General features: G+C 47.1%; 1 protein-coding gene across 1 annotated transcript in view; it reads right to left on the reverse strand.

The window, feature by feature from the left end:
- Positions 1–16,242: 16,242 nt before the first annotated feature.
- Positions 16,243–24,288, reverse strand: part of DNAJC16 (DnaJ heat shock protein family (Hsp40) member C16) — a 1,127,735-nt gene continuing 1,119,689 nt past the window's right edge. Inside the window, exon 15 of the mRNA XM_069610457.1 lies at positions 16,243–19,506. Within this exon, the coding sequence (XP_069466558.1) occupies positions 19,104–19,506 (403 nt within the window). The 3' untranslated portion in view covers positions 16,243–19,103. The remainder of the gene's footprint in view (positions 19,507–24,288) is intronic.

Genomic DNA, 24,288 nt, shown 5'->3' on the forward strand with positions numbered 1-24,288 from the left:
CATTTAATGCTGCTTTCTTCTTGGGCATGCCCTATTCAATGTGTTTTAGGAGAGCTCAGTACCCACTGCATGATCGGAATTTCCAGTCGGATCAATACATCATGGCCCACCGTCATTTGCTCTGTATCCACCAGAGCCCAATCACATGTCAATAGCTGTTTTTCAAAAGGAGTGTACCGGTCACCAGCATCAGGTAACTTGCGACTCCAGAACCCCAAAGAAGAACAAGTTACTTCTTACCTTGTAACGTTCTTTCGACGGGATGTTCCTCCGACGTATTCCTCATCTTAGATATCTCCTTCCAGCTCTGCTGGCCTCGGAAAACTTTTCTCTAGAGGGCGCTGCGCGTCGACGTCCTCCGAGTCGATGTCCCTCGACAGCCGCCGTATCGACGTCGACGTCATCATGCCCCGTTGCTCAGTTCCGTTTTGTAGCCCACAATAATACTTTCTGGACTAGACTAATCACCCTGAAGGAGCGTAAGCTGCAACCACAAGGGAAGTAGACCTGCGGGGATGGATGGGAGGGTCGATGAGGAATACGTCGGAGGAACATCCCGTCGAAAGAACGTTACAAGGTAAGAAGTAACTTGTTCTTCGAAGGGATTGTGTCCTCCGACGTATTCCTCATCTTAGCTAGGCTCCCATAGCAGTATTCTATTATTGGAGGAGGGAGTACTGACTTCACGCTGTCTTCTATTGATGAATAGAATGCAGTACAGCCCTTCCAAACCTAGTCTCTTGACTGGAGGAGGAATCCAAATTGTAAAATCGTGTAAAGGTATGGACAGACGACCATGTAGCGGCCGCACAGATGTCTTTAACCGGCACGCCTCTTTTGAGGGCGGAAGCTGCTGCGATACCTCTGGTCGAATGGGCCCTAAGGTTTTGAGGGGGCTCTTTCCCTGCCAATTTATAACATTCCAGAATGGCTAGAATGATCCATCTGGAAATGGTCTGCTTAGTTATAGGTAACCCCAGCTTGTGACCTGTGTAACCTACAAACAGCTGGTCTGCCGGTCTTATCCTGGCTAGTCTACTGATGTAAAAACTTAAAGCCCTTCTAGGGTCTAGCCTGTGTAACCTCTCTTCCTCTTTCCCCGGATGAGGAGGAGGATAGAAAGATGGTAGGGTAATCTTCTGAGTGATATGGAATTCAGAAACCACCTTTGGGAGGAAATTAGGCTTCACTTGCAGGACAACTTTGTCTTTGTGAAATATTGTGAGGGGGTTTACAAGAAAGAGCTTGTAATTCGCTCACCCTTCTAGCAGATGTAAGTGCTATTAATAAAACAGTTTTAAGGGTAAGAAACCTTAGCGAACAAGAATGGAGTGGTTCGAAAGGTGTGCCCATCGGGAAAAATAGTACTAAGTTTAAATCCCATAGTGGAACTTGGAATGGTCTTGGGGGATAAACATTGTTAACCCCTTTAGAAACTGTATTACCAAGGGTAACTTGAAATAGGATGGTTCTTCCGCAGTGCGCTTAAAGATGGATAGCGCTGCGAGATAGCCCTTAATGGTGCCAACTTGAAGGCCTGAATTCGCCAAATATAGAAGGAAGGACAAAACCATTGGTGTACCACATGAAAAAGGGTCGATATTCTGTTCTCTACACCAGCTGCAAAATCTGTTCCAACGGCAGCGGTATAAAGACTTTGTTGCTGGCCTCCTTGCCGAAAGCAACACCTCCATAACATCATCAGGGAGGTCCCAATCCTTGTACCTCAACCTTTCAGAAGCCAAGCGTGAAGGTTGAGGGTTTTGATGTCTGGATGGAGAACCTGACCTCCCTTCTGTGAGAGTAGGTTCTCTTTGAGTGGAAGTCGAATTGGAGGGCAGATGGATAAGTCTAGAAGGTCCGGGTACCACGTTCTCCTGGCCCAATCCGGGGCAATTAGGATCATGGTTCTCCGGAATCTTCTCAACCTCCTGATCATTTGAGGAATGACAGGGACCGGTGGGAACGCGTACAGAAGCGGAAACTCCCAGTCCACAATGAACCCGTCTCCCAGAGCTCCTCTCAGGGGAAATTCCCTTGAGCAGAACAGATCGCATTTCCTGTTGACGCTGGTGGCGAACAGATCCACCTGAGGGGTTCCCCAAAGGGCGAAGATCTCTTGAAGGACTTCCTGAGCTAGTTCCCACTCGTGGGAGACTGTGCTCTGCCTGCTCAGAGCGTCCGCTGTCAAGTTCTTCCCTCCGGCTAGGTGAACTGCCGATAGAGAGATTCCTTCTTGGATTGCCCAAAACCAGAGCTGCATCGCCTCTCTGCACAGGGGTAGTGATCCTACGCCTCCTCTTTTGTTGAGGTAATGCATGGCCACCGTGTTGTCCGTCATTATCAGGACGTTTTTCCCTTGTACAGCTGGCAGGAACGCCTTCAGCGCAAGTCTGATGGCTCTCAGCTCTAACAGGTTGATATGTAGTCTGGACTCCGATGGAGACCAATGACAGCTGATGGTCAAGTCGTTGGCGTAGGCTCCCCACCCCGTGAGTGAGGAATCCGTGACTACTGTAATCTCTGGCCAGGGTTGCCAAAACTGTTCTCCTTTCAGAATGTTCTCCTGACAGGCCCACCACTGAAGGTCTCGAGCCACACTGTCGGGAACCTGAAGAAGATCTGTCATTTTCCCTGAGAATTGTGACCACTGAGTCCTCAGTGCCCACTTTTGGTATCTCATTCTCAAACGAGCCTCTGGCACTAGGAAAATGCAGGATGCCATGAGGCCTAGCAACCTCAAAAAGTCGAAGGCTGGGAGATGTTGGGCATCTTGGAACTTGGTAACCATCTGTAGAATATCTTGAGCCCTCACCTCTGGTGGCGAGGCTTTTCCCAGGGAAGTGTCCAGGATCGCTCCTATGAATTGGAGTCTCTGTGATGGTATAATTTGTGACTTCTTTAAATTGAGGGAGAAGCCCAGTCTGTGAAGGGAGTGGCACACGTGATTTAGCTGGATCTGAGCTTGTTCCGAAGAGACAGCCCTGATCAACCAATCGTCCAGGTAGGGGTAGACGTGAATCCCTTCCCTCCTTAGACTTGCCGCCACTACTGACATTAACTTGGTGAAGACCCTCAGGGCGGAGGTCAGCCCAAATGGCAGCACTCGAAATTGATAGTGAGAGTTGCCAATTGCGAACCTCAGGTATTTCCTGTGTTTGAGATGGATAGGCACATGGAAATAAGCATCCTGAAGGTCCAGAGATACCAACCAGTCCTGGAACTGAAGGGCCTGGAGGATCTGAGAAAGAGTGAGAAAGAGTGACCATCTTGAATTTGTCTTTCCTGAGGAATTTGTTTAATTCTCGCAAGTCCTCCGTCTTTCTTTGGAATGAGAAAATAAGGGGATTACCAGCCCTGGTTCCTCTCCGCTACAGGTACCGGTTCTATGGCACCTTTCTCTAGCAGGTCGAAAATTTCCTGCAAGAGGAGCGGATCTGGAGCTTTCTGAGAGCTGATCCCCGGTGGATGACTCTGAGGTATGCGTAGGAGAGGCAGGCAGTAACCTTGGGCAACTGTTTCCAATGCCCAAGCATCTGACGTGATAGCCTGCCATTCTGCCAGATGTTGAGTCAACCTGCCTCCTACAGGTGTCCTGTGAGGGAAGTCCTCAGAGTGGTTTTGGAGCGGCTGATGCGGATGCCGATGGTAAAGAGGCACCTGCTGTTGCTGCGGCTTTTGAATATCTACCCCGTCCACCTCGGGTAGTTCTTCTTTGTCCCCTTTGAGCCGGACGTCCTCTACCTCTTCCGAATGCGGAGTAGAAGCGAAAGGACTTGCCCCTCGCAGAGGTTCCTGTGGGACGAAAAGGTGTCTGACGGATTGCAGCGCCTAGGGATTTTGCTGCTGCTTTTGAAGTTTGCAGTTTCTCTAAACTGTCATCCGCCTTTTTCCCGAACAAAGAAGAGCCATCGAATGGCATGTTCAAGAGCCTGGCTTGCACATTAGGGGCAAAACCAGACTTTCTCAACCAAGCGAATCTCCTGGTTGTTGTACTTGCCGCCATTGCTCTGCTGATACGGTCAGCTGAATCAATGCCCGTCTGGAGGGATTCGCACATAGCGTCTTTACCGTCGTGTATGATATTCAGGAACGCCTCCCTTTCTTCTCCCTCCGGGATGCAGTCAGCCGCTGTAGAAGCACACTCCCAAAGTGTATGGCTGAATCTAGCAAGGGTGCAAGTAGCATTAACAGATTTTAACGCCATGTTACATGCCGAAAAAACTTTCTTTGCCATAGCATCATATTTTTTATCGTCCCTGTCCTGTGGGACGGTAGGATAAGCCGTCTTGACATCGGTAGAAGATGCTGCCTGTACCACCAGACTTTCTGGGGATGGGTGTTTTGACAAAAATTCCGGGTCTGTAGAGGATACCCTATATTTTGTAGACAGTTTTTTATTTACTGCCGGGACGACATCTGGGGTTTCCCAGTTCGTCATAATCTTCCTCTGAAGAGCTTTATGAAAAGGCACCACAGGGTCCTCCTGTGGGCCCTTGTCAAGAATATCCATAAGGTCATCCTGTTGGAAAGATTGTGAGGGTGCAGACCACCCCATAAACTCTGTGATCCTGGCCATTAAGGCTCTATAGGGGGTTTCAGCATGCTCCCCCGGGTCTGGCCTAGCAAACTCCACCTCAGGGGAAGTGTCTATCCCACTTGCCTCATGTAAGGAATCATGAAGATCCTTTAACCTGCGTTCTTCAGAGGAAATTTCCTCTCTAATTGGGGTTACAGGTCCCTGCAACTCAAATGTGTCATCCTGTTCAGACAATTCACCCTCTTCCATAATTGAGGACATAGTTCTCAATTGTTCTGAACTCATAAAGGGTGTAAATCCCATTTCCAGGGCAGAGGGTGCCGAACTTGTCATAATCGGCCTCGAAAACGTCGATGTCGTCGACGCCGAAGGCTTCGAGCGTGGCATCGAAAACAAAGGCGGAGGCCTCGATGACCTCGACAGAATTGGGATTCTACTCGACAATCTCGAAGCCATCGACATCGAGGACCTGGGGATAGTCACTGGGTGTGTCGTGACCGTGACTTTTCTTGGCGTCGACGTCGAGTCGACAGACCCGTGTGTGGAAGGTCCCTTCGACAACGGCGTCGAAGACACCGACCTCGGCGTCGACGGAACCTTCGTTGACGCGTCGACGGAACCTTCGAGGAAGGTTTGGAGGTCATAGTCCTACTCGAGGGTTCGAGACGCGCTCGAGAGGTTTCCTTCGCCGGGTAGTGCGACTCGCAGCGTTTTTGACCTTCGGGTCTTTCGACCAGAGCATCGCTCTCGGCAGTCTTCGAGGGGGTCGAGGCCGCTTTCTCGAAGACGCTCATCATATTTTTACGGAATTCCTCCCATTCAGCCCGGGAACTATGTTTCGTGGGGCAAGGGATTCTTTTAGGCGAAACAGAGGAAGAGGAAGACGGAGAAGGGGATCTTCGACGTCTCCTCTTCGAGTGCTTCGATCTCGAGGAGTGATGGGACCCACTCCGAGACCTGGAGCGCGAATGGTGACAAGGAGACGAATGTCTCGACTTCGTCAACGAAGAAGCAGCTTTAAAAGTCTTACCTTTCTCCAGCTTCCCCCTACGCTCCTTCAGGGCCTTAGCTGTCATGGACATACAGTACTCGCACTCCGAACAATGGTGTTCAGCTCCCAAACACCACAGACAAACTCTGTGAGGGTCAGTCAGCGACATCTTTTTCCCACAATCTCGGCATTTTTTGAAGCCGGATCGAGGAGTTGTCGGTTCCGACGAAGAAGCCATCGAGTACGGATCGAATAACTCGAGGTAAATAGATTAAATCCTGACAAAAAACTGAGCAACGGTATTCCGAGGCACTAAGTAAGCGCGGAAAAACGGAACTGAGCAAAGGACGCTGCGCGCGGCCTTTATGGGCAGGATGACGTCGACACGGCGGCTGTCGAGGGACATCGACTCGGAGGACGTCGACGCGCAGCGCCCTCTAGATAAAAATTTTCCGAGGCCAGCAGAGCTGGAAGGAGATATCTAAGATGAGGAATACGTCGGAGGACACAATCCCTTCGAAACACGCTTTCGGTCCTGTTTCTGCCACAAACTCCAATTGGCATAGTTTTCTTGTACCAACACATTTAACTCCTTTTCCCCTGCCCTCAATGGTGATAAATCAAGCACTCTGTATGGTAGCTTTTGCTAACTGAAATGCTTTCTCCTGTTCCTCTCCCCGCTCAAAGTTAGACTTCTTTCGTGTCACCCTGTAAAGGGGTGGAAGAATTTGCCCCAAATGTGGTATATGCCATCTACAGAACCCAAACAAACCTATGAACTGTTGAGCTCATTTCTTATTCATAGGTGTGGAGAACTCAAGGATCTTTTGTTTGGCCTCATCTCACAATGTCCATTATGCCACTGAATCCCCAGAAAAATCAGTCTATGCGGGACCTTGGGTTTTTGTCTCATTAATTTCCCACCCTTCCTTTCTTAGTCCCTCAATAATGCGGTCTAGGTGTATCCGCACGCTCTGCTCATCTTTTTCCCTGTATCAAAATATAATCGACCTAGTGTGAGATTTTCACATCAGGTTTGCACACAATCTTATCTAATTGTTCTGCCACTAGCCGGTGACAGATGGTCGGACTATGCATGAACCCCATGGGCAAACATTGAAACGTATACTGCCTCCCATTCCAAGAGAATGCAAACTGCTGTTGGCATTTTTCTCAATCGGTACTGTGAAAAATGAATTTGCCAGATCGATTACCGCACACCATGTTCCTTCGAATTTTTGTACATTCTAAATCAAGGTGACCGTATCAGGAACTGCGGGGACCAACGGAGGAGTGTACTTATTCAACTCACGATAATTCACAATCAACCTATAGCTGCCGTCTGGCTTTTTAACCGGCCAGACCAGATTGTTCAAAGCCGTGGTCACAGGACATAGCACACCTGCTTCCACATATCCTTTAATGGCATCTGAATTTTCATTCTGAGCCCCAGGAATATGATATTGTTTCACAGATATCTCTTTTGTGGCCAAGGGAACCTGCACAAGGGGCATTTTCAATTTTCCTACAAGGACGGGAGTACATGTCAAGGCACTCACCCAAAATTGATAGGTTTTACCTTCCAACCCTAGGGTCAACCCTTCCAGAATATAGAAGCCAATGATGTATTCTGGTATGGGAACAATCAATACTTGATATTTGTTCCGTTTCAAATTACCAATTTTCATGTCAACTCTGTTTTGGACTGCTGAGGTCTCTTTACCCCCTAATCCAGTAATGGTGAAATGCTTGCCATTAAACCTTGAAGGATTCCTGTGAATCTCTGAGGCCTGTGCCCCAGTATCAATTAAGGCGCAAACCTCTTGTGCATTTCCTGATTGCCAAAATAACTTCATTCACATGAGGCAGTATGTCTACCTTAAATCGGGCAACCGTTACCAGAGTTTGACCACAATCCTATTCGTATTTTGACTGCGTGTATTATAACTGCCTCCAACATTGCACTCACAACCTTCCGTAACTCAGCATATGTAGGCTGACATGGTAAAGGTGTCCCCATGGACTCCTCATCCGCCGCCTCCTCAGGCGGGGAGGAAGTAACCTTTCCTCCATTTGATTTATTCACATCTTGCCTTTTAACTTGCTTGTACCGCTCTTTTCTCTCTAGCCCCCTCTTTTTATAGAGCTCATACATTTATCTGGTTTCGATTCCATCAATGTCTTCCCGCGGCACCGCATCTTTTAGTAGTGCTAAAAACATATCCTTCCTGGATACACAGGAATCTCGGCTATCTAATCTCCTTCCAGGGGTTTGTCTGTCACTATGCCCTCCCTTTCTCGCTCAGGGTTTTTCTTCTGCCTTATCCCATTCTCCCAGCTTGGCCAACTGTCTGATAGCATCCACCACCTCATCCGTGATCTTACCAGTCATCCCCACCAGCAGAGTCATGACATTTTTGTATGCAGGAGGAGCAGTTCAAATAATGGTATTCGAGCTGAGACCGATAACGCTAGTACCCCCATATGTTCCGGGGTCTCAACATGAATGGCTTCTTTCATGGCATATTTTCTAAGCTTCTGAATCACCTCCCTCTATATATACCACTTTTTCTCCTCACTAGGCCAGTCCAAGGTGATCGGATGCTTGTGATTACACCCTTGTGCAGCTAACTGTAATAATGACACTTGCGGTTCCCTCCCATCCTGATCAAGAGGGGGTCCTGCACGAAAAACCTCCTGAATATGTGTTCAGAAACTTTGCAGCATCTTTCACATCCACAAGAAGACCCACTGCACCTCCATCAAATAATCGGACCAACCATGTCAACAGAGGCTCACCAGCCCTCTGTTTCAATCGTTTGATTATTTTCCCAACCTCTTGCTGAGAATAATCTTCTAACTTTGTCAAATCCACTAACTCACCTGCCTGATTATTCGGCTTTGGCTCATCATGCCTACGCATGACTGGGTTAATCGTTACTTCTTTCCGACCAGGCTCCAGTTTGGACGTCGCTTGCCTTTCCCACCCACTCTCGGAGCTGGTACTATCGAAGACATCTCCGTCCCATTGGTTGGGGTCCCAGTCATCCCCTGCGGAGGTATTTACTGTGGCCAGCTTTCGGGTGTTCACCCTCCCTCTTCTCTTTCGATATAAAATATCGAGCGACTCTCACAGCAGCTCGCTCAGCTACTGCTTGATATTTATCAGCATTGTTATGATACAACTTCATTTGGGGCTGCTGCATTAACGAAATCTGTTTCTCAGCAGCCAGCTCCTTTTCCAATCTGAAAACATGCGCCTGCAACTCTACATTCTATTGGTGTATCCTTCTAAACGCATGCAGCAAAATGCACCCCGTCTACCCAAGGCAGAACACTCCTTCCCCTTCTCCACAGGCACCTGCTGCAGGCACCCCACCGCCTTGGCTGGACTTGCCTCTCCCAAACTCGTATCCCAGGTCTCACTGAAATCTGCTCCACATGCCAACATCTGAGCCAGTTTATCATAAGGACTCTTTGTCCACCCTGGGATCGTCACCCCAGAACAGTCTCCGCCCGCAGAGCTTCCTTTTTTTCTTAAATAGGGAACTCTTAGTGTCAATGAATGTTTCACGTCCTGATCAACAATGCCTCAAAACATACACCCTTTCCTTCCTACCATACACAACAATAAAAGAATTGCCTGTCTGAGTCCAAGCTCCAAGTTCGTCAGGTTCTTTGGCATCAACAAGAAGCACAAAGATCCTGCTCACAGCGCCAACATTTTTGCTTTTGTGTCGTGTGTGTGTGTGTGTGTGTGTGTGTAGTTACCCTAGAAACCACTTACCAGACCAAAGGTTCTTGGACTCAGGGAGGCAATAATATACACTAACACCAATAATTAAGAGTATAGTCGGCTTTTTGCATGCCCTTTATTCACATAGGATCTAAACATGCACACAATTCTGTAAATGAATAGAGTCGGTTATACAAAGATATACATAAGTAAGGACAGACAAGTAAGATCACTGTTAGTGTAGTAGAAGGAGAAAACTTCATCTCGGCCACCACAACACTACCCAGTCCCAAGGCAGGTAGGCAGAGAGATAAACCATGCTGACGGGGCCTGGAGCAGAGCGTCCTCCCTCTCAGCGAGACTTCGTCACTCGGGGTTCAAATTCTATTCTACTACCCGGATACCTCTTCTCTTATGGGGAGCAAGTACCCGCCCACCTCAGGTTGGCAACTGTTACTGGACGAAGGACAGCCAGCAAGCATGGGGGGCACCGAGAGGGAAAATCTCGTTAATAGTGAAAAAACCCAGCTTGTCTCCCGTGTGCTCGTTCCCAGCACCCCTTATCACTGCACCAGCACAACTCTGACTCCCTTCTTGGCACGTCCTTGATTGAACAATAGGGCAACTATCCTCCATAATGAGCTCATCTGCTTCCAAATATACACGATGCAACCATGGCAGAACTCATGTCTACTAATTGAGCTCACAGAAACGTAGACTTCCACTGTGGTCATGGAAATTAATGTCCAAAATGTTTTTTAGATCATTTTTGCACACACATTACATATATGTATGGGCAGCAGTATGGGACCATAAAGGTTTAATCCCACGAGGGCGAGAACTATCAAAGAGAACCTCTTTTGACTTTTAGCAAGTCTCAGGACCCGTTTTTCCCACATATGCGACCCTAACTTGTAATGGAGAGGCAGAGCTTGCAGCCGATTGTTGCATGGGATCAGTCATGATAATGATGGTGTATCAATGTTTAACAGCCAGATTTTATCCTATGGAAAATGTGCAGTTAAAATAAATCTGTTTCTATCAGCTGCGAATAACTCAGGGGTATTCTCACATGTAGATACTGAGAATCCTCTATTAAGGTGGATAGGGTAGGGCCATCGCTCTTGGATCCCAACCCTGGGGGTGGATGAGCGTGAGGATCACCTGGGTAGCAGAGCCCTGTGTTGTTCTCTAGGGACTACCCCAGGGGAGGCGCAGTATTCCAATGGGATGGCAGGCGAGGAGGATGAAGTCCCAGAAGCCTTTGTGGGGTATTCAGGTACCTGGGTCCCTAATCCAAGGAGGTGGTGAAAGTGTTGCAGTAGAACAAAAACCGACAAGGGGGAGGGTCAGATAAGACAAACACATAGTGTTAATTCTAACACCTAATTGTCTTCTCCTGGTTTAGGCCAGGGAGAAAGGAATATACAAACAGGGCCAGGGGACTCCCCTCTTTCCTCTATGAATCACGGTATAATGATTAAGCCCGTAATTATATGTTTCAATCTTATCTACCCCCTCCCCATTTACACCAAGTACTGGGACAAGGAAGAGGCGGCCGAGAATAATGTCCCATTGCAACAATATAGGGATATAAAGTGAGGCCTACCATTTAACACCATGTCCCACTAATAGAGTCAGAAAAGGACAGGCACTTTTCCCCAACTGTGCACACCTGGATCCCATTGACTCACATCTGCAGTATATAAAGGGTGATTCTGCCAGGATCACTGCGCGAGGTGGGGTTGCTGGATAGAACCAGAAGGCCAAGGAGCAGCAGGCTGAGAGGAACCCAGACGGACCGGTGGATTGCAAGAGTGCGAGATGCTGGCCCGGTGTGTGTGTGTGTGAGGGGCTGCAGCGTGGCCAGGGAGTCGGTGCAGGACGGAAGGCAGTCTATTGGCCTTGTTCAGGCTAGTGCGCATTCCCCTAGGAGGTGTGCGTGTTCCAGGGATGGCCGAGGGGCAGGTGGTGTGACACTGACCTCGACACAAACACATTTGAACCGATTGGACCTGCTCACCAGCGCCACGCTACTGCTGAGGAGAAAGCCGGGAGAAACTCAGTAGCGTGCGGGTGGACATAGTGGGAGCAGGAGTGCTGGGAAAGGAAGAGCCACGTGAGCGAAAGCTGGAAGAAAGCAAAGCGAAAAAAGGTAAAGGCAAAATTGAAGCAGGCAAAAAGCAGGAAAGCAGCAAGAGAAAGAAAGCAGAATATAAGTGAAAGGTGCGCTAGAGGCGCAAAAGTAAAGAAAGAGAGCAAGTGCACTGGCAGCGCGAAAGCAGCTAAGAGGGGGTGCAGGTGATCCAAAAATAAGGAGAGGGCCACAAAGGACCGAAACAGAAAGAGTGAAAAGGAGAATGGACAATGAAGAGAGGGTGAAAGTAACCTGTACATGAGAAAAGGGTGCAAGCGACCCATAGGAAACACAGAAGGTGCAAGAGAGCACGGTGAAAAGTAAAGAGAAGTGTGCAAGCAGCACTGAAAGGTGGAAAGAAGGTGCAAGTGTGCACAACAGGAAAAGAAGGTGTGCAGGGCGCACAACAAAGTAAAGAAAGGACAGAGTGAAAGAGGCGCAGAAGAGGAAAAGGTACCAAAGAATAAGGAGAGGAGTTAGAAGTCAGATTGGTCACGCCTGGGAGGAGCAAAGAACCCAACATTATTGAAAATCTTTGATACTACTGCATGAAAGAACTGTACAGTGAAAGGTACATTCAGACAAGAGGAACGTTTTGTTTGGTTGAGAACAGAGTGGCCTAGGCATGGGGAAGGGAACCCTAAGTGGCCCACCAAAGACATTGGTGAACTTTGTAAGAAAGGGCCTATGGCTTGTGGAAGGGAACCCTGGGAGATCTGAATGGAACTGTGAATCCTCTGTTCAGTTGTGACAAGAGGAACGTTTTGTTTGAAACCAGAGGGGCCTAGGCTTGGGGAAGGGAACCCTAAGAGGCCCACCAGAGACATTGGTGAACTTCGAAAGAAAGGTCCTACACTTGGGAACCCTGGGAGGCCTGAATGGAACTGTGAATCCTCAGTTGATTTGTAAAGTAATTAACTGTGAATCTTCTGGTCCAGAGGCGGTGGGGGTCGAGGGGGTGGGGGGCTAAGCTTGGGGAAGGGAACCCTGAAAGGCCTGACAGGAACTGTGTGTTTTTTTTGTTTAGAACTAGAAGAATCGAAGCTTGGGTGAGGGAACCCCAAGAGACCCAGGGACCTTGTAAACTGTATTGATTTGCTGCAAGAGCCCTACATGGGAAGGTTCCAAGGGCAACCCTTTTGAGTTGAGCTATTTTGAACTGGCAGAACTACACCTATTGGTAAGACTACCTGAAACCAGCTGTGGTTTACATTTTATTTTGAATCACCATTGTTCCTTTAAGAAGATCCCCCATCACATTTGGTTTAAGAGCGAGGGCAGGCATAGGTTTGGACGCAGACAAACTCTGGTTTTGGACTTACGGACATCGAAGGCCCTTATAAACATCAGTTGAGTGAACGGCCCCTTTTGAGTCTGTCTCTCTTGATACCGTGCCTGTCTTGCACAGCTTATTGCCCTTGAGAGGTCTCCAGTTCACAGAGGGAAACTGCTTCAGATCCTTTGGATTCTGGATGCTGTTCCAGGGATGTTGAGGGTCTCCAGAAAAAAACAGGAAGTTAGTATAGCACCAAAAGGTGGTTCAAGAAAGGAAGAAGTGTCTACTGTGGTGGGGAGTGTTGGGGCAAGGCTAAGAGGCGACAGAGGTTCTAACGACTGAACAGTGCATCAAATGTCTCATAGTTGTAACCAGTTTGTGTATGAACCACAGACTGTCTGGTCTGTCCAGTTAACCAGCGCTCGTGTTCCTGGTCTGTCCAGTTAACCAGCGCTTGTGTCCTGTTGTCCTTGCTGCGGTGTCTCAGGTTCTGCTCCGCATCATTAACTAGTGTCTCTCTGAAGTCAGAAAACAGTTTGAGCTGGCAAATCAGTTAGCCCTACCATGTTAAAGGAACAATGCACAAATGCAGTCTCTCTGGCTGGCTCCAATATCAGGAGACACCACCACAGCATCACCATCAGGACTGTTTCATAATGGGTTGCAAATCTGACTGAGCTGTTTCTCAGTCATCTTTCAGTCAAGGTATACTCTTAATGCTTCTGGGGCACACACCCTCATTGAATAAGGTGATAGTGCAGACCCTCGCTCTATGGGGTGATTTGGAGTGAAGGGGGAACTCACTTTCTGATATACTCAAATATTTTGTCAGCCATCAAAAAACTGAGGACACCTACATTCAAGCCTCAAGTGTGTTTCTGTTTAAGCTTTGGGTGTATATTCCGAATCAAAGGTTCAGATACCCCAACTAATCTTACTTGGGCAGATATTAGGCCGACCCTGCAAAACGGCTCAGTGAGGAAATGCCCTTTTACATCTATGTCACCAAATGTATCGCATTCACCCAAGCATGGGCAATCAGGTATGCCTGCAGTACTCCGCACTGCATTTTAAGTGGGCGCTCTCTACAGTCACCATAGGACTACCACATGTAGCCAAACTACAATTACATAACTTCCACCAACTGGCACTGTACTCACACTCAGCAAAGTGATTATACTCACACGGGATAAAACGGGGTACTTGGTGTACCATAACCCAGAGTGGCCTAGCATCTCTCAGGGGTACATTAACCACATTTTCATTGCTGATGAGGCCACAAATTAGACTGGAAAAGTTAGGTACCTGCTCAGGAACCAAATGCAAAACCTGCAAGAGCATGCGCTAGAGCCGCTGTTAAAGACTTTCATCCTTCACAGTGATGATGTTTAAAGCACATGGAAGCAAAATAAAGGAACTAAAAAGTGGGCTAATTAGAACAGTTGATACAAATGTCACAGGCAATTACTGCTTTGCCATAAGGAGGATATCTTAAGGCCTTGCTATTAAGTACTCCATAATATTTTTTTATAAATGACTATTTTTCATGTACAGTTTGTCAACTTTTCAAAGTCAACCGCAGAGTATATTGTGAATTTGTGCTATAGTGTACGGAGTAAAATCTGTGTTTTTGCTTGTTAATAATGTGATAAAGATACTCCTAACGAACAAGCAACACCTTAAATTGCATGTTCAAATAAATACAATGTGACGATAAGTGAAATGAAGAGGATAAAGGTGCGAAAGGTCAGGGAGTGCGTGCCTCCTCTACCCAGTAGACATATTGTTGTAAAACGTTTAGACTGGCAGTTTGGTTCCCAATTAATCAATATAGAGAAGATTTTTTTTTTTTTTAAGAAAATGATTCTCCGGTTTTGTGGAATCCAAGTTACAAAATAAAAAAAATTATGTTTTTCCTCATTTCATGCAAATTCAGCAATGTCGTATATAACAGGAAAGGAACGTAACAATGTAAAGAAAATTGTAATGCTGACCAACAAATGTTATGAATACATGTCACAAATCATTATGACTGTATTGTGTAAGCAGAGGTCAATTATTACCCTTATAAATCATATGATATAAGTGCCCATGTGGAGCCATGCTTACGCATAGACTTCCATTGCTTCATAGGGCGTTACAAGAAATACTACTAACTTGATACTCAAGAGTATTGATATTTCAAGAGTCTGATGGAAGGTGGACAGGATGTACCAGTATGAGGAAATCGGGTTGCATTATCTTGACTAATACTGCGCACCGCTACGACGCAGGGGCAGTCTCCAGGCGCTCATGTGGCTCAGCAAGAAAGAGGACAGGGTTGGTTATTGAGGGTAGAGTGATAGGATAGGTCCATAACCAGGAGAAACTGGCGACAGTGTGAATTGGGTTGCAGATGGGTTGTTTGGATGCACTGGCTTGTTGTATCCAAAGGGGTGAGGCTCAATGCCTGGGTGGTTGTTTGTTGCATGTGAATGTCTGTTAGGTTGGGTGTGTGTTTCAGTGTTTTATGTGTGTAATGGCTGGTATTTAAGGTTGCGGTTGTGAGCGTACTGCCTTGCGTGACTGTAAGTGCTAGGCCCAGTGCCATTAGACTGAGTTTGCAAGGTGGTTCTACCACTAATAAACCTAGGCCAAAAGTACACTTCCAGGTGAAAAGGTGAACAAATGGGTGTAAGAGTTGCCTATAATATTCATATAGTGGAGATGCCAACACAGACACACTTGATGGCCAGGGTGCGCTGCCCAAGAATAGATGATACAGTTGGAGCTCTGAAAATATATTATTCTTCAAGGGGACTGGAATGGTCTCTGTTGCTTTGTTCCCACAAACTCCTAAATAGTGTTTGGGATGGAAAACCTGGAAACAGGTGGTCACTGTAAAAGTATTGTTGAAAGACATAAAAGAGTGCTGCTCGGCCAGGTGTACTCCAGCCACAGGCAATTGTGAAACAGTATGTGAGGGACAACTTTTGAAGATGTGGAATGCCAACAGCATCAACTCCTGGATGTGATCGTTAATGCATAATAGCTTGAAGAAGAGTGAAGGAAGAAACCCAGAGGAGAATTACAAAGAATTGAGGGAAACAAATTGGGGGGATGAGAGATAATGGTAAGACATATGTAGAAGAAAGACCTGAGATATAGGAAGAAACAAGCAGGTAGGGGGTGCCCGTGTGTCGACATGTGGGTGTGTGTGTGTGTTTACTGCAAATATTTATCACTCTGATGTGCCAACTGATGTTACCATCCAATGACTTGTGATCAGGACATTTTGTGTCTGTGGACAGAGGGACATATCCAGTACAAGGATATAAACAGGAAAATGCACACAAATGCTCAGATGGAGCAAAGGAAAAGTAGATCAAATCAATTCCAGGTGATGGGGTAGGGTTAGTAGGCGACAACCACCTTTGGGTTATGCATTTTTAACAGTTTTGCCAGGTATGCTGACCCTACCCCATATGAGCAAGGAAACCATTTGTCTTGCCTTGAAGGAAGATCAAACAAGCATGAATGTAATAGTACCAGACAGTCCACTTCAAACAAAGTGAAATCCACATCAGACTTTAAAATAGTTTATTTTACTTTTGATGTACTCTCTTGTCATGTTAAAAACAAACAAACAAATAGCTGAACCTTCAATGCTGGCTTTGCTCCTATGTAAAAAAATAAAAACAAGAAGAAACTATGAGCCCAAACTTGTAAAATAAGTTAATATTCCTATGTATAAAAAAGTGCAAACTCCCAACAATACACAAAGATGCGCAGCAAGATGCATCTCATGTTGAAGACGCACAGGAGTAACCTGGAGAGGTTAGAACTATGTCGTGGCAGGGCACACAACTGTGCATCAGATTCAGTAGAGCTGAAAGGCAGTTATTCAGAGCACCTCTAACAGCCCATCCGGACAGAGAAGCAAAATGGAGAGTTTTTCCTAGGACATCAAACTGCTCATGATTCCAAGGGGACTCAAATGCCCATCAGTCCTAGAGGAAAGACAGTTGATGTGTCACAGGGAGTCAAGACAGCCTGTCGAGCACCTATTGGGTAATCAGCTGTAGGGCACCATACATCCTGTCAGTCTCAGGACATCAGACAACCAATCAGCGGTAGGTCATCAAACAGTGTAACTCCAAGACACCTTGACACATGTCAGACCCAGGGCACCAAACTGCCAAAGCACATGACCAAATATCAGTCTTTGAACGCAAAGCCTATACTTTACTAGGGCATATTTGATGACCAATTTCTCTCAGGGAACCAGGCAACCTGTCTGTCCCATAACAACTGATTGCCATTCTTTCTCAGCCAAACTCAATGGGTTACAATATATAACCAATAGCCCTCCTTTGCATGGACACAACTAACAAACCTCCTGTTCTAGTACACATCCAATGGACCTCCCATCACAGAGCACTATAAATACTCTGGCCATCTGAAGGCAGGCTCCAATAACATTGCTTTCCAAGGGAACACCCAACAGCCTAATTGTCCCAAGGCCCCAAAAATCATGGATGCAGAAGACCACCAGACACCTGGCAGGCAGAGGACAACATCTGGCCCCTATTTCCCAAAGTATACAAAAGGGCATGCATTCTTCATGGCCCTCAAGGCCCACCTATATCAGGGCACACCTAAATGACTGTTGGTTTAAAGGCATACCCATAGACCAGCATGCTCTAGGGGATATGCAAGGGATTGACTGTTCCAGGACACGCGTTGAATGGCGTGTCTGTTCCATGGCACATGAAGGCCAAGCTTTCCTAGCACAAGCAAGATCTCATTATGAGCTAGGACCTTCTGCAATCAGCTTCCTTGGGCAAACAGGACAGTTAATTCTAGCAATGATAAAGGAGAGGAGCTGGACATTTCAAAACATACATGGGTCTGTCCCAAGACATGCGATAAACTCTTTTACCCAGGGGATACTAAAGCTCATCTATTATAGGTCTTAAAGGCAAGAACTGTTACACCCAATAAACAGTCTATTACAGGGATGGGTAGAGCCTATCTGTCCTCAGACAAGGCAACTTCCAAAAGACAAAAGGTGTTGATACACATTTGAAGGAATACAATGAAAATAGTTTTGTCAAACAACTGCCAGAATTCACTTACATTATGTTGTACCTAACCTCCGTAAAGGGGAGAACAAAGGGGCTTGCATGGCAAGTGGCTCCTTGCAAACATAAGCGTCTTGAAGATTTGATAGTTGAGGAACAATGGTGGAAACCACAAACAAGGATAGCAGGGGACACAAGAGGAAATGTTTGTTGTGTGGCATTCACCATGCCAGAGGTTCTCTGATGACAGGCTTTGCATTCAGTAGACACCAGAAAAACAGGAAATGGAAGATTCAGACAAAATCACTTTAAATAAAGGAATCTGCAACTCATAATTTAGGACACAACAGAGAGCAACTTAGCAACATATTACAAAATACAATCACAGAATAGACTTCCTTGATACAAAGAAATGTCTGCTTTTCACTAATGTTGTCCGACAGCATGTTAAAATGGATCAAACTCTGTGGGTGCTTCTCGCTGACATTACGTCTGGCTCAGATAAGCTTCCAGCTAAAAAAAAAAATCAAGTTAACCAACCAGGACTGAAGAGATGGCAGAACCTGTGACATGTTTACAGATTTTTCTACGGCACAGCTGCCTTTTCCCAAGACTGTCGCATCTGAATATTCTGGGTCTGTGGCGCTTTCAACCAACCTTCTCGCAAATGAAGTTTGGAGATCATTCTCGTGCATGGTTCCTGTAAGTGATTCCACTTTATCACTCGCACGAGACTCCTGCAAGCGCCCAGTACCAGGTCCAGTGGGCTTGCCGTCCCTTTAAAAACAATGTCAGCTCATCATTCAGTTTCCTTCAATCCTTAATTTGTCACGCAACCCCAATAACAAACTCCTAACAATGGGTCTGGTACAGCAAGTTCCTTCTCGGGCACAGACATGATCACTCAATTGCCCAGGTCCATTGAGTGCTGGCATCACAAATAAGCTGCAAACCCAACTGCCTATAGTCGTAGGAGAGAATGCAGCATCCAGCAGGTAAAAGAAAACTGCACAAATCGGACACATACTTTTAGCCAATGGGACGAAGACAGGGTAAGGGGGACAAAGATCGGCCGCAATGAAAAGCATCCTAACATGTGCAGGTAGTGGTACTGGGAAGGCGGGGCAGCCAAAATATGCATCATCGGGCCTAACAGACTCCCCAGGTCTATGTTCCTTTACAGAATCTCTGCTCTTAACATCCCACCTTAGGATGCCGTTATTCGGAGTCCTTGAGGTATAAAGGACCTGGACATCTGTCTCAAGGAAAGTTTGCTACAGCTACAGATGTTCTCTTTGGATGCATCATCCAAAAAAGCATTGTTCACTTTGCACAAAATGCAGATGTTCTTTTCCATCCCTCAGTCTAGTGCGGGCCAGGATGGAATATAGAACCTCTGCAAAGAGCCTTCCAAGAGACGCTCCATCCAGAGAGACAACTTGTTCAGTTTTCTTTTAATCAGACCAGGCCCTGAACTACTGCTGGATATCTTTCTTAGTCCATCTCCAGATATTGAAGATGAATCCAGCTCCTCAGAGGCCCCAAGAGTTTTCTCTTCATCCACTGAAGACTGGGCCTTGAAGAGACAAAAGTATTTTTTGTGGCCATTTAAAGCTAGCACATAGCCAGTGTAGTCACGATCCAGAAAGTGTTCATCATATTGGTATGCAATAGAGGCAGCATCCTGAGCAAACTCCAATAGATATTCCAGCCATTCCCGGTGCTTATCCAGGTTCAGAAAGGAAAAGTGCAGTGAGCCGCTCCTGTAACAAGCAAAAGAAGTTGAAAAGTTACTTAATGGTAAACAGGGCTTCTTTTGATTGAGTTATTCTTGCAATGCCATTCATTGAATACTGCAATAGGTCAAAAGATAAAAGATATTCATTCTTGATCTCACGCTCGCAATCATGTGTTTTGTTCAGGAAGGCTCTATGTGATTCTATCAACCACATTTACTTTGTGGTCTTCTGCTTCAACTCTTCTAGGTTGGCTTTCTTCCTTTTGTTACTCTTAATGTGGGGTGGAGGGTCCTCGATGTCTTCTCCTCACTGCCTTTACCCAACCGCTCCCCACGCAGTGCCTATATATATATATATATATATATATATATATGGGATACATTACTCACCGTAATCGTATTTCTGATGCTTGTATCTGCTTAGATTCACATGCTGTGCATAGGCCGACATCTAGTGGAAGCTGCGGAGTATTACAGTTTGTTTTTCGAAAGTCGAAAATGGGCGTCGACACAGGCGTGCCAGTAATACTATCCCTAGTGTGACGTCCACTGTACCCAAGATCCCTCACGCGTGTAGGATCCTCAGATTGTATTTTTTCTGACATGAGGAAGCATGAGGAGTAGCGTGAGTACAGATAATCCAAGCAGATAGACAGAAAAGGTAAGACTACAAGCAATCATGCGCCTTCTCTCGGAGGGGAGGAAGGGTGGGTCGCATGTGAATCTAAGCAGATACAAGCATCAGAAATACGATTACGGTGAGTAATGTATCCCTTCTGAGGCTTGTGGAATCTGCTTAGATCACATGCTGTGCATAGATTAGCGAGCAGTACCAGAAGAAGGAGGTGGGATGTGAGAAGGGTCATGAGCAAACAGGTGTCTTAGAACCGCTTGTCCCACTTGTGTATCTGTCTTGGAATGAGTGTCAATGCAGTAATGCTGAGTAAAAGTGTGAATAGAGCTCCAAGTAGCCGCTTTGCAAATGGTGTCGAGGGGAACATTTGCAATGAAAGCCAGAGTGGCACCAATGCCTCTAGTAGAGTGGGCCCTTGGCGTAAAAGGCAGAGTCTTGTCAGAAAGAGAGTAACACAGCTGTATACAGTTGATAATCCACTTCGAGATAGCGCCCTTAGAGACGCGATCCCCCTCTCTGCCTGTAGCTACGGAGACAAACAGTTGATCTGTTTTCCTTAGCGGTCTGGTTTTATTTACATAGTATAGGACCGCCCTACGCACATCTAGGGTGTGTAGTTTCACCTCAGCCGAGCTTTGCGGGTTCTGGAAGAAAGCCGGAAGCTCGATGGACTGGTTTACATGGAACTTGGATATGAATTTAGGTGAGAACCTAGGGTGTGTGCGTAAAACCAGTTTGTCCTTGTGGATAGTAAAGAAAGGATCCTGCACTGACAGAGCCTGAATTTCACTGACCCTTCTTATGGAGGTAATGGCTACTAAGAAGGCCGTTTTATAAGTCAGGTGTTTGAGACTACTTTTATGCATGGGTTCGAATGGGGGTCCCATGAGCTTAGCTAGCACCACGTTGAGGTCCCATCCTGGCGGTGGGTTCGAAATAGGAGGGTGAAGTCTCTTTACTCCTTCCATGAAGGCTTTAACCACTGGTACTTTCCACCACGAGACCTTGTTATGGGATGTGGTGTAAGCCGAGAGGGCTGCCAGGTGTACTTTCAGCGAGTTAAAAACCAACCCTGCATCCAGCAGGTGGAGCATGTATGTCACAACGTTGGAAGGAGTGCAATCAACCGGGTTGATTTGTTTATTCTGGCACCAGATAACGAATCTTTTCCACTTATCAAAGTAACAGTGCCTTGTATTTGGTTTCCTGGACTCCTTTAGAATGTCCATACACCTCTGTGGTAATTTGAGATGTCCAAACTCTATGACTTCAGGAGCCATGCTGCTAGGTTCATAGAGTTGGGTTCCTGATGCACTGTTTGACCCTGTTGCTGGGACAGTAGGTTGTACCAGGCTGGGAGTCTGATGGGTTCGCACACCGCCATCCTGCGTAGGTGTGGAAACCATGGTTGTCTCGCCCACATGGGAGCAACTAGGATGAGCGTCATAGATTCCTTGTTCATCTTGTACACCACCTTCCTGATGAGAGGAGTTGGTGGAAAAGCGTACGCAAACATCCCTGACCAGTTCATCCACAGGGCATTCCCTTGGGAGTCCGGCTGGGGGAACCTGGATGCAAATCCTGGGCATTGTTTGTTTTCGCTTGTGGCGAATAGGTCTATAGTGGGGAAACCCCACTGAGAGAAGAGATCTTCTACTACGTCTCTGTGAAGGACCCATTCGTGTTCTTCCGGGAGGGAGTTTCTGCTTAGAGCATCCGCTAGGGAATTGAGCTCCCCTGGAACATGTTGCGATGAACGAGTCCCCCCTTGCTTGTTCAGATAGAACATGGCTGTCGTGCTGTCCGTCCTGATCTGCACCGACAAGTTCAGTAGATGGGGCTCGAACGCCCTTAGCGCTCGGAATACTGCCAGAAGCTCTAGCAGATTGATGTGGTTCTTGGCTACTGAGTGAGACCAGAGACCCTGAGCTGTGTGGTGGAGATGGTGAGCTCCCCACCCAGTCAGGCATGCATCTGTAGTCACCACGGCTTGTACTTCGGGATCGTAAAAGGGTTTCCCCTTTGCGAGATTCTCTCTTGTCCACCAGTGTAGGCTCTGTACGAGTGTTGGCGAAACGACCACTAGATCGTCCCAATGACCACTTGCCTGAGACCACTGTTTCGCCAACCATTCCTGCATGGGACGCATGCGCAGACGCGCGTGGGGGACCAGGTAAATGCATGACGCCATCATGCCCAGTAACCGCATAGCTTTGCGTACTGTTATCTGTTGACCTGACTGATAATGCGGAATTTGCAGAAGTATATTCCGAATTCTCTCTTCCGAAGGGAAGGTCAATCCTTTCTGAGTATCTAGGATAGCTCCTAGAAACTGTTTTGAGGTGCTTGGCACCAGACTTGACTTTTTCTCGTTGATGGAGAAGCCTAATTCGTGGAGGAGGTCGATAGTCCTCTGAATGTTTGACCTGCAAATTCCTGGGGTTTCCCCCGTTATGAGCCAGTCGTCCAGATAAGGGTACACCGGGATTGCTTCCCTGCGTAGGTGTGCAGCCGCCACCGCCAGTACCTTGGTGAATACCCTTGGTGCTGAAGCTATCCCGAAGGGCAGTACCTTGAATTGGTAGTGGCGACTGTCCACCTTGAAGCGCAAGTACTTTTTGTGCGCTGGGAGCATGGAAATATGAAAATAAGCATCTTTCATATCCAAGGTTGCCATGTAATCCCCCTTTTTTAGGAGGGGGATTACCTCTTGTAGCGTGGTCATACGGAATTTTTGGGGCTTGACATATTTGTTGGCAGGCCGTAAGTCCAATACTGGGCGCATTGTCAAATCTTTCTTTGGCACAAGGAAGTAAGTTGAATAGATACCCTTGTTTACCTGGTGTCCTGGGACGAGTTCTATCGCGTCCTTTTCTAGCAGAATGGCGATCTCCTCGAGAAGGATCCTTTGATGCTCTAGGGAGTGCACTCTTTGTCGTGGAGGATGATTCCGGGGACGCTGCAGTAGTTCTATACAATATCCTGCGGATACTGTTGACAGCACCCATCTGTCTGAGGTGATCCCTTCCCAAGCCTGGGTGAAGGTGGAAATGCGTCCCCCTACTGGGGTTGCGTGGCAAGGGACCCTGAACTGAGCGTCACTGTTTTGGTGGAGGCGTGCCCCCGCCCTTGTTGGGGCTGCCTCTGCCTCTTCCACGACCTCTCTTGTTACCCCTGCCGTAACTCTGGGTAGACTGCTGGTTGTTATTCCATTGTGTACCTTGTCCCTGGGCATAGTTGCCTCTTTGTGAATTTTGGCCGCGTGGGCGACGAAAATTATTGTTCCCCCTCTGGTTAGGGGGTTTGTTGGTAAGCTGGCCAAGGGATTTGAGAGTCTCATATTCATCTTTGGCATTTTTAAGTGCGTCTTCGACCGCTTTCCCAAACAATAGGTCGGGTTCCACTGGCTTGTCTATTAAAGAAGCCTGGGTTTCTGTCTTGAATCCCGACTGCCGTAACCACGCATGTCTCTTGATAACAGTACCTTCTGCTATCAATCTCCCTGCGTTGTCAGCGGCGTCGAAAGTTGCTTTTAAAATGCAACCAGACACGGCTCTCCCCTCTGCCGAGATCCGAGCCAGCTGGCCCTTTAACGGTTCTGGAGCAGAGGCAATGAGCGCCGCGACTTCTTCCCATTGATGGCAATTGTAACTAGCCAACAGGGTGGTGGAATTCGCAATCCTTGCTTTTTCTAGTGTTGGTCACCACTAGGGAATCTGGTTTAAGATGTCCCTTTATATACAGAGGGTCAGACTGGGCTGCCCGGAAAATCTTTTCAATTCTGGGGTTGACAGCTCTGGTGAGGTTAGGATTCACCAGGGAAGGATCTATTCTTCGTTGGATGGATTTGAGGATAGGGATGGTCTGAGCGACCGGTCTTCTCTCTCCTACAAACTCCTCCGCGAAGTCCCTTTCCTCCTGTACACCGTGGGTGTCGATGTGGAAGTGTTCCGCTGCTCGAGCGAGAACCTCGTTAAGGAGGGGCTGGTTATCAACTGGAGAGTCAGTAACTGGGGCTTCGCTTTGTACTGGGGAATCTACTCTGTAAATTTCCTGCTCATCTTCTCCCTCCTCCAGGTCCTCATCCTCTGCATAGTAATCTGTCCCGGTTTGTTCTTCCATAAATGCAAACTCCTGGTCCTCTTCAGGGAAAACTTGTCCCTGATAACTGGG

This window comes from Ambystoma mexicanum, chromosome 8 (assembly GCF_040938575.1).
Source record: "Ambystoma mexicanum isolate Mex_15411 chromosome 8, UKY_AmexF1_1, whole genome shotgun sequence".
Taxonomy (NCBI): domain Eukaryota; kingdom Metazoa; phylum Chordata; class Amphibia; order Caudata; family Ambystomatidae; genus Ambystoma; species Ambystoma mexicanum.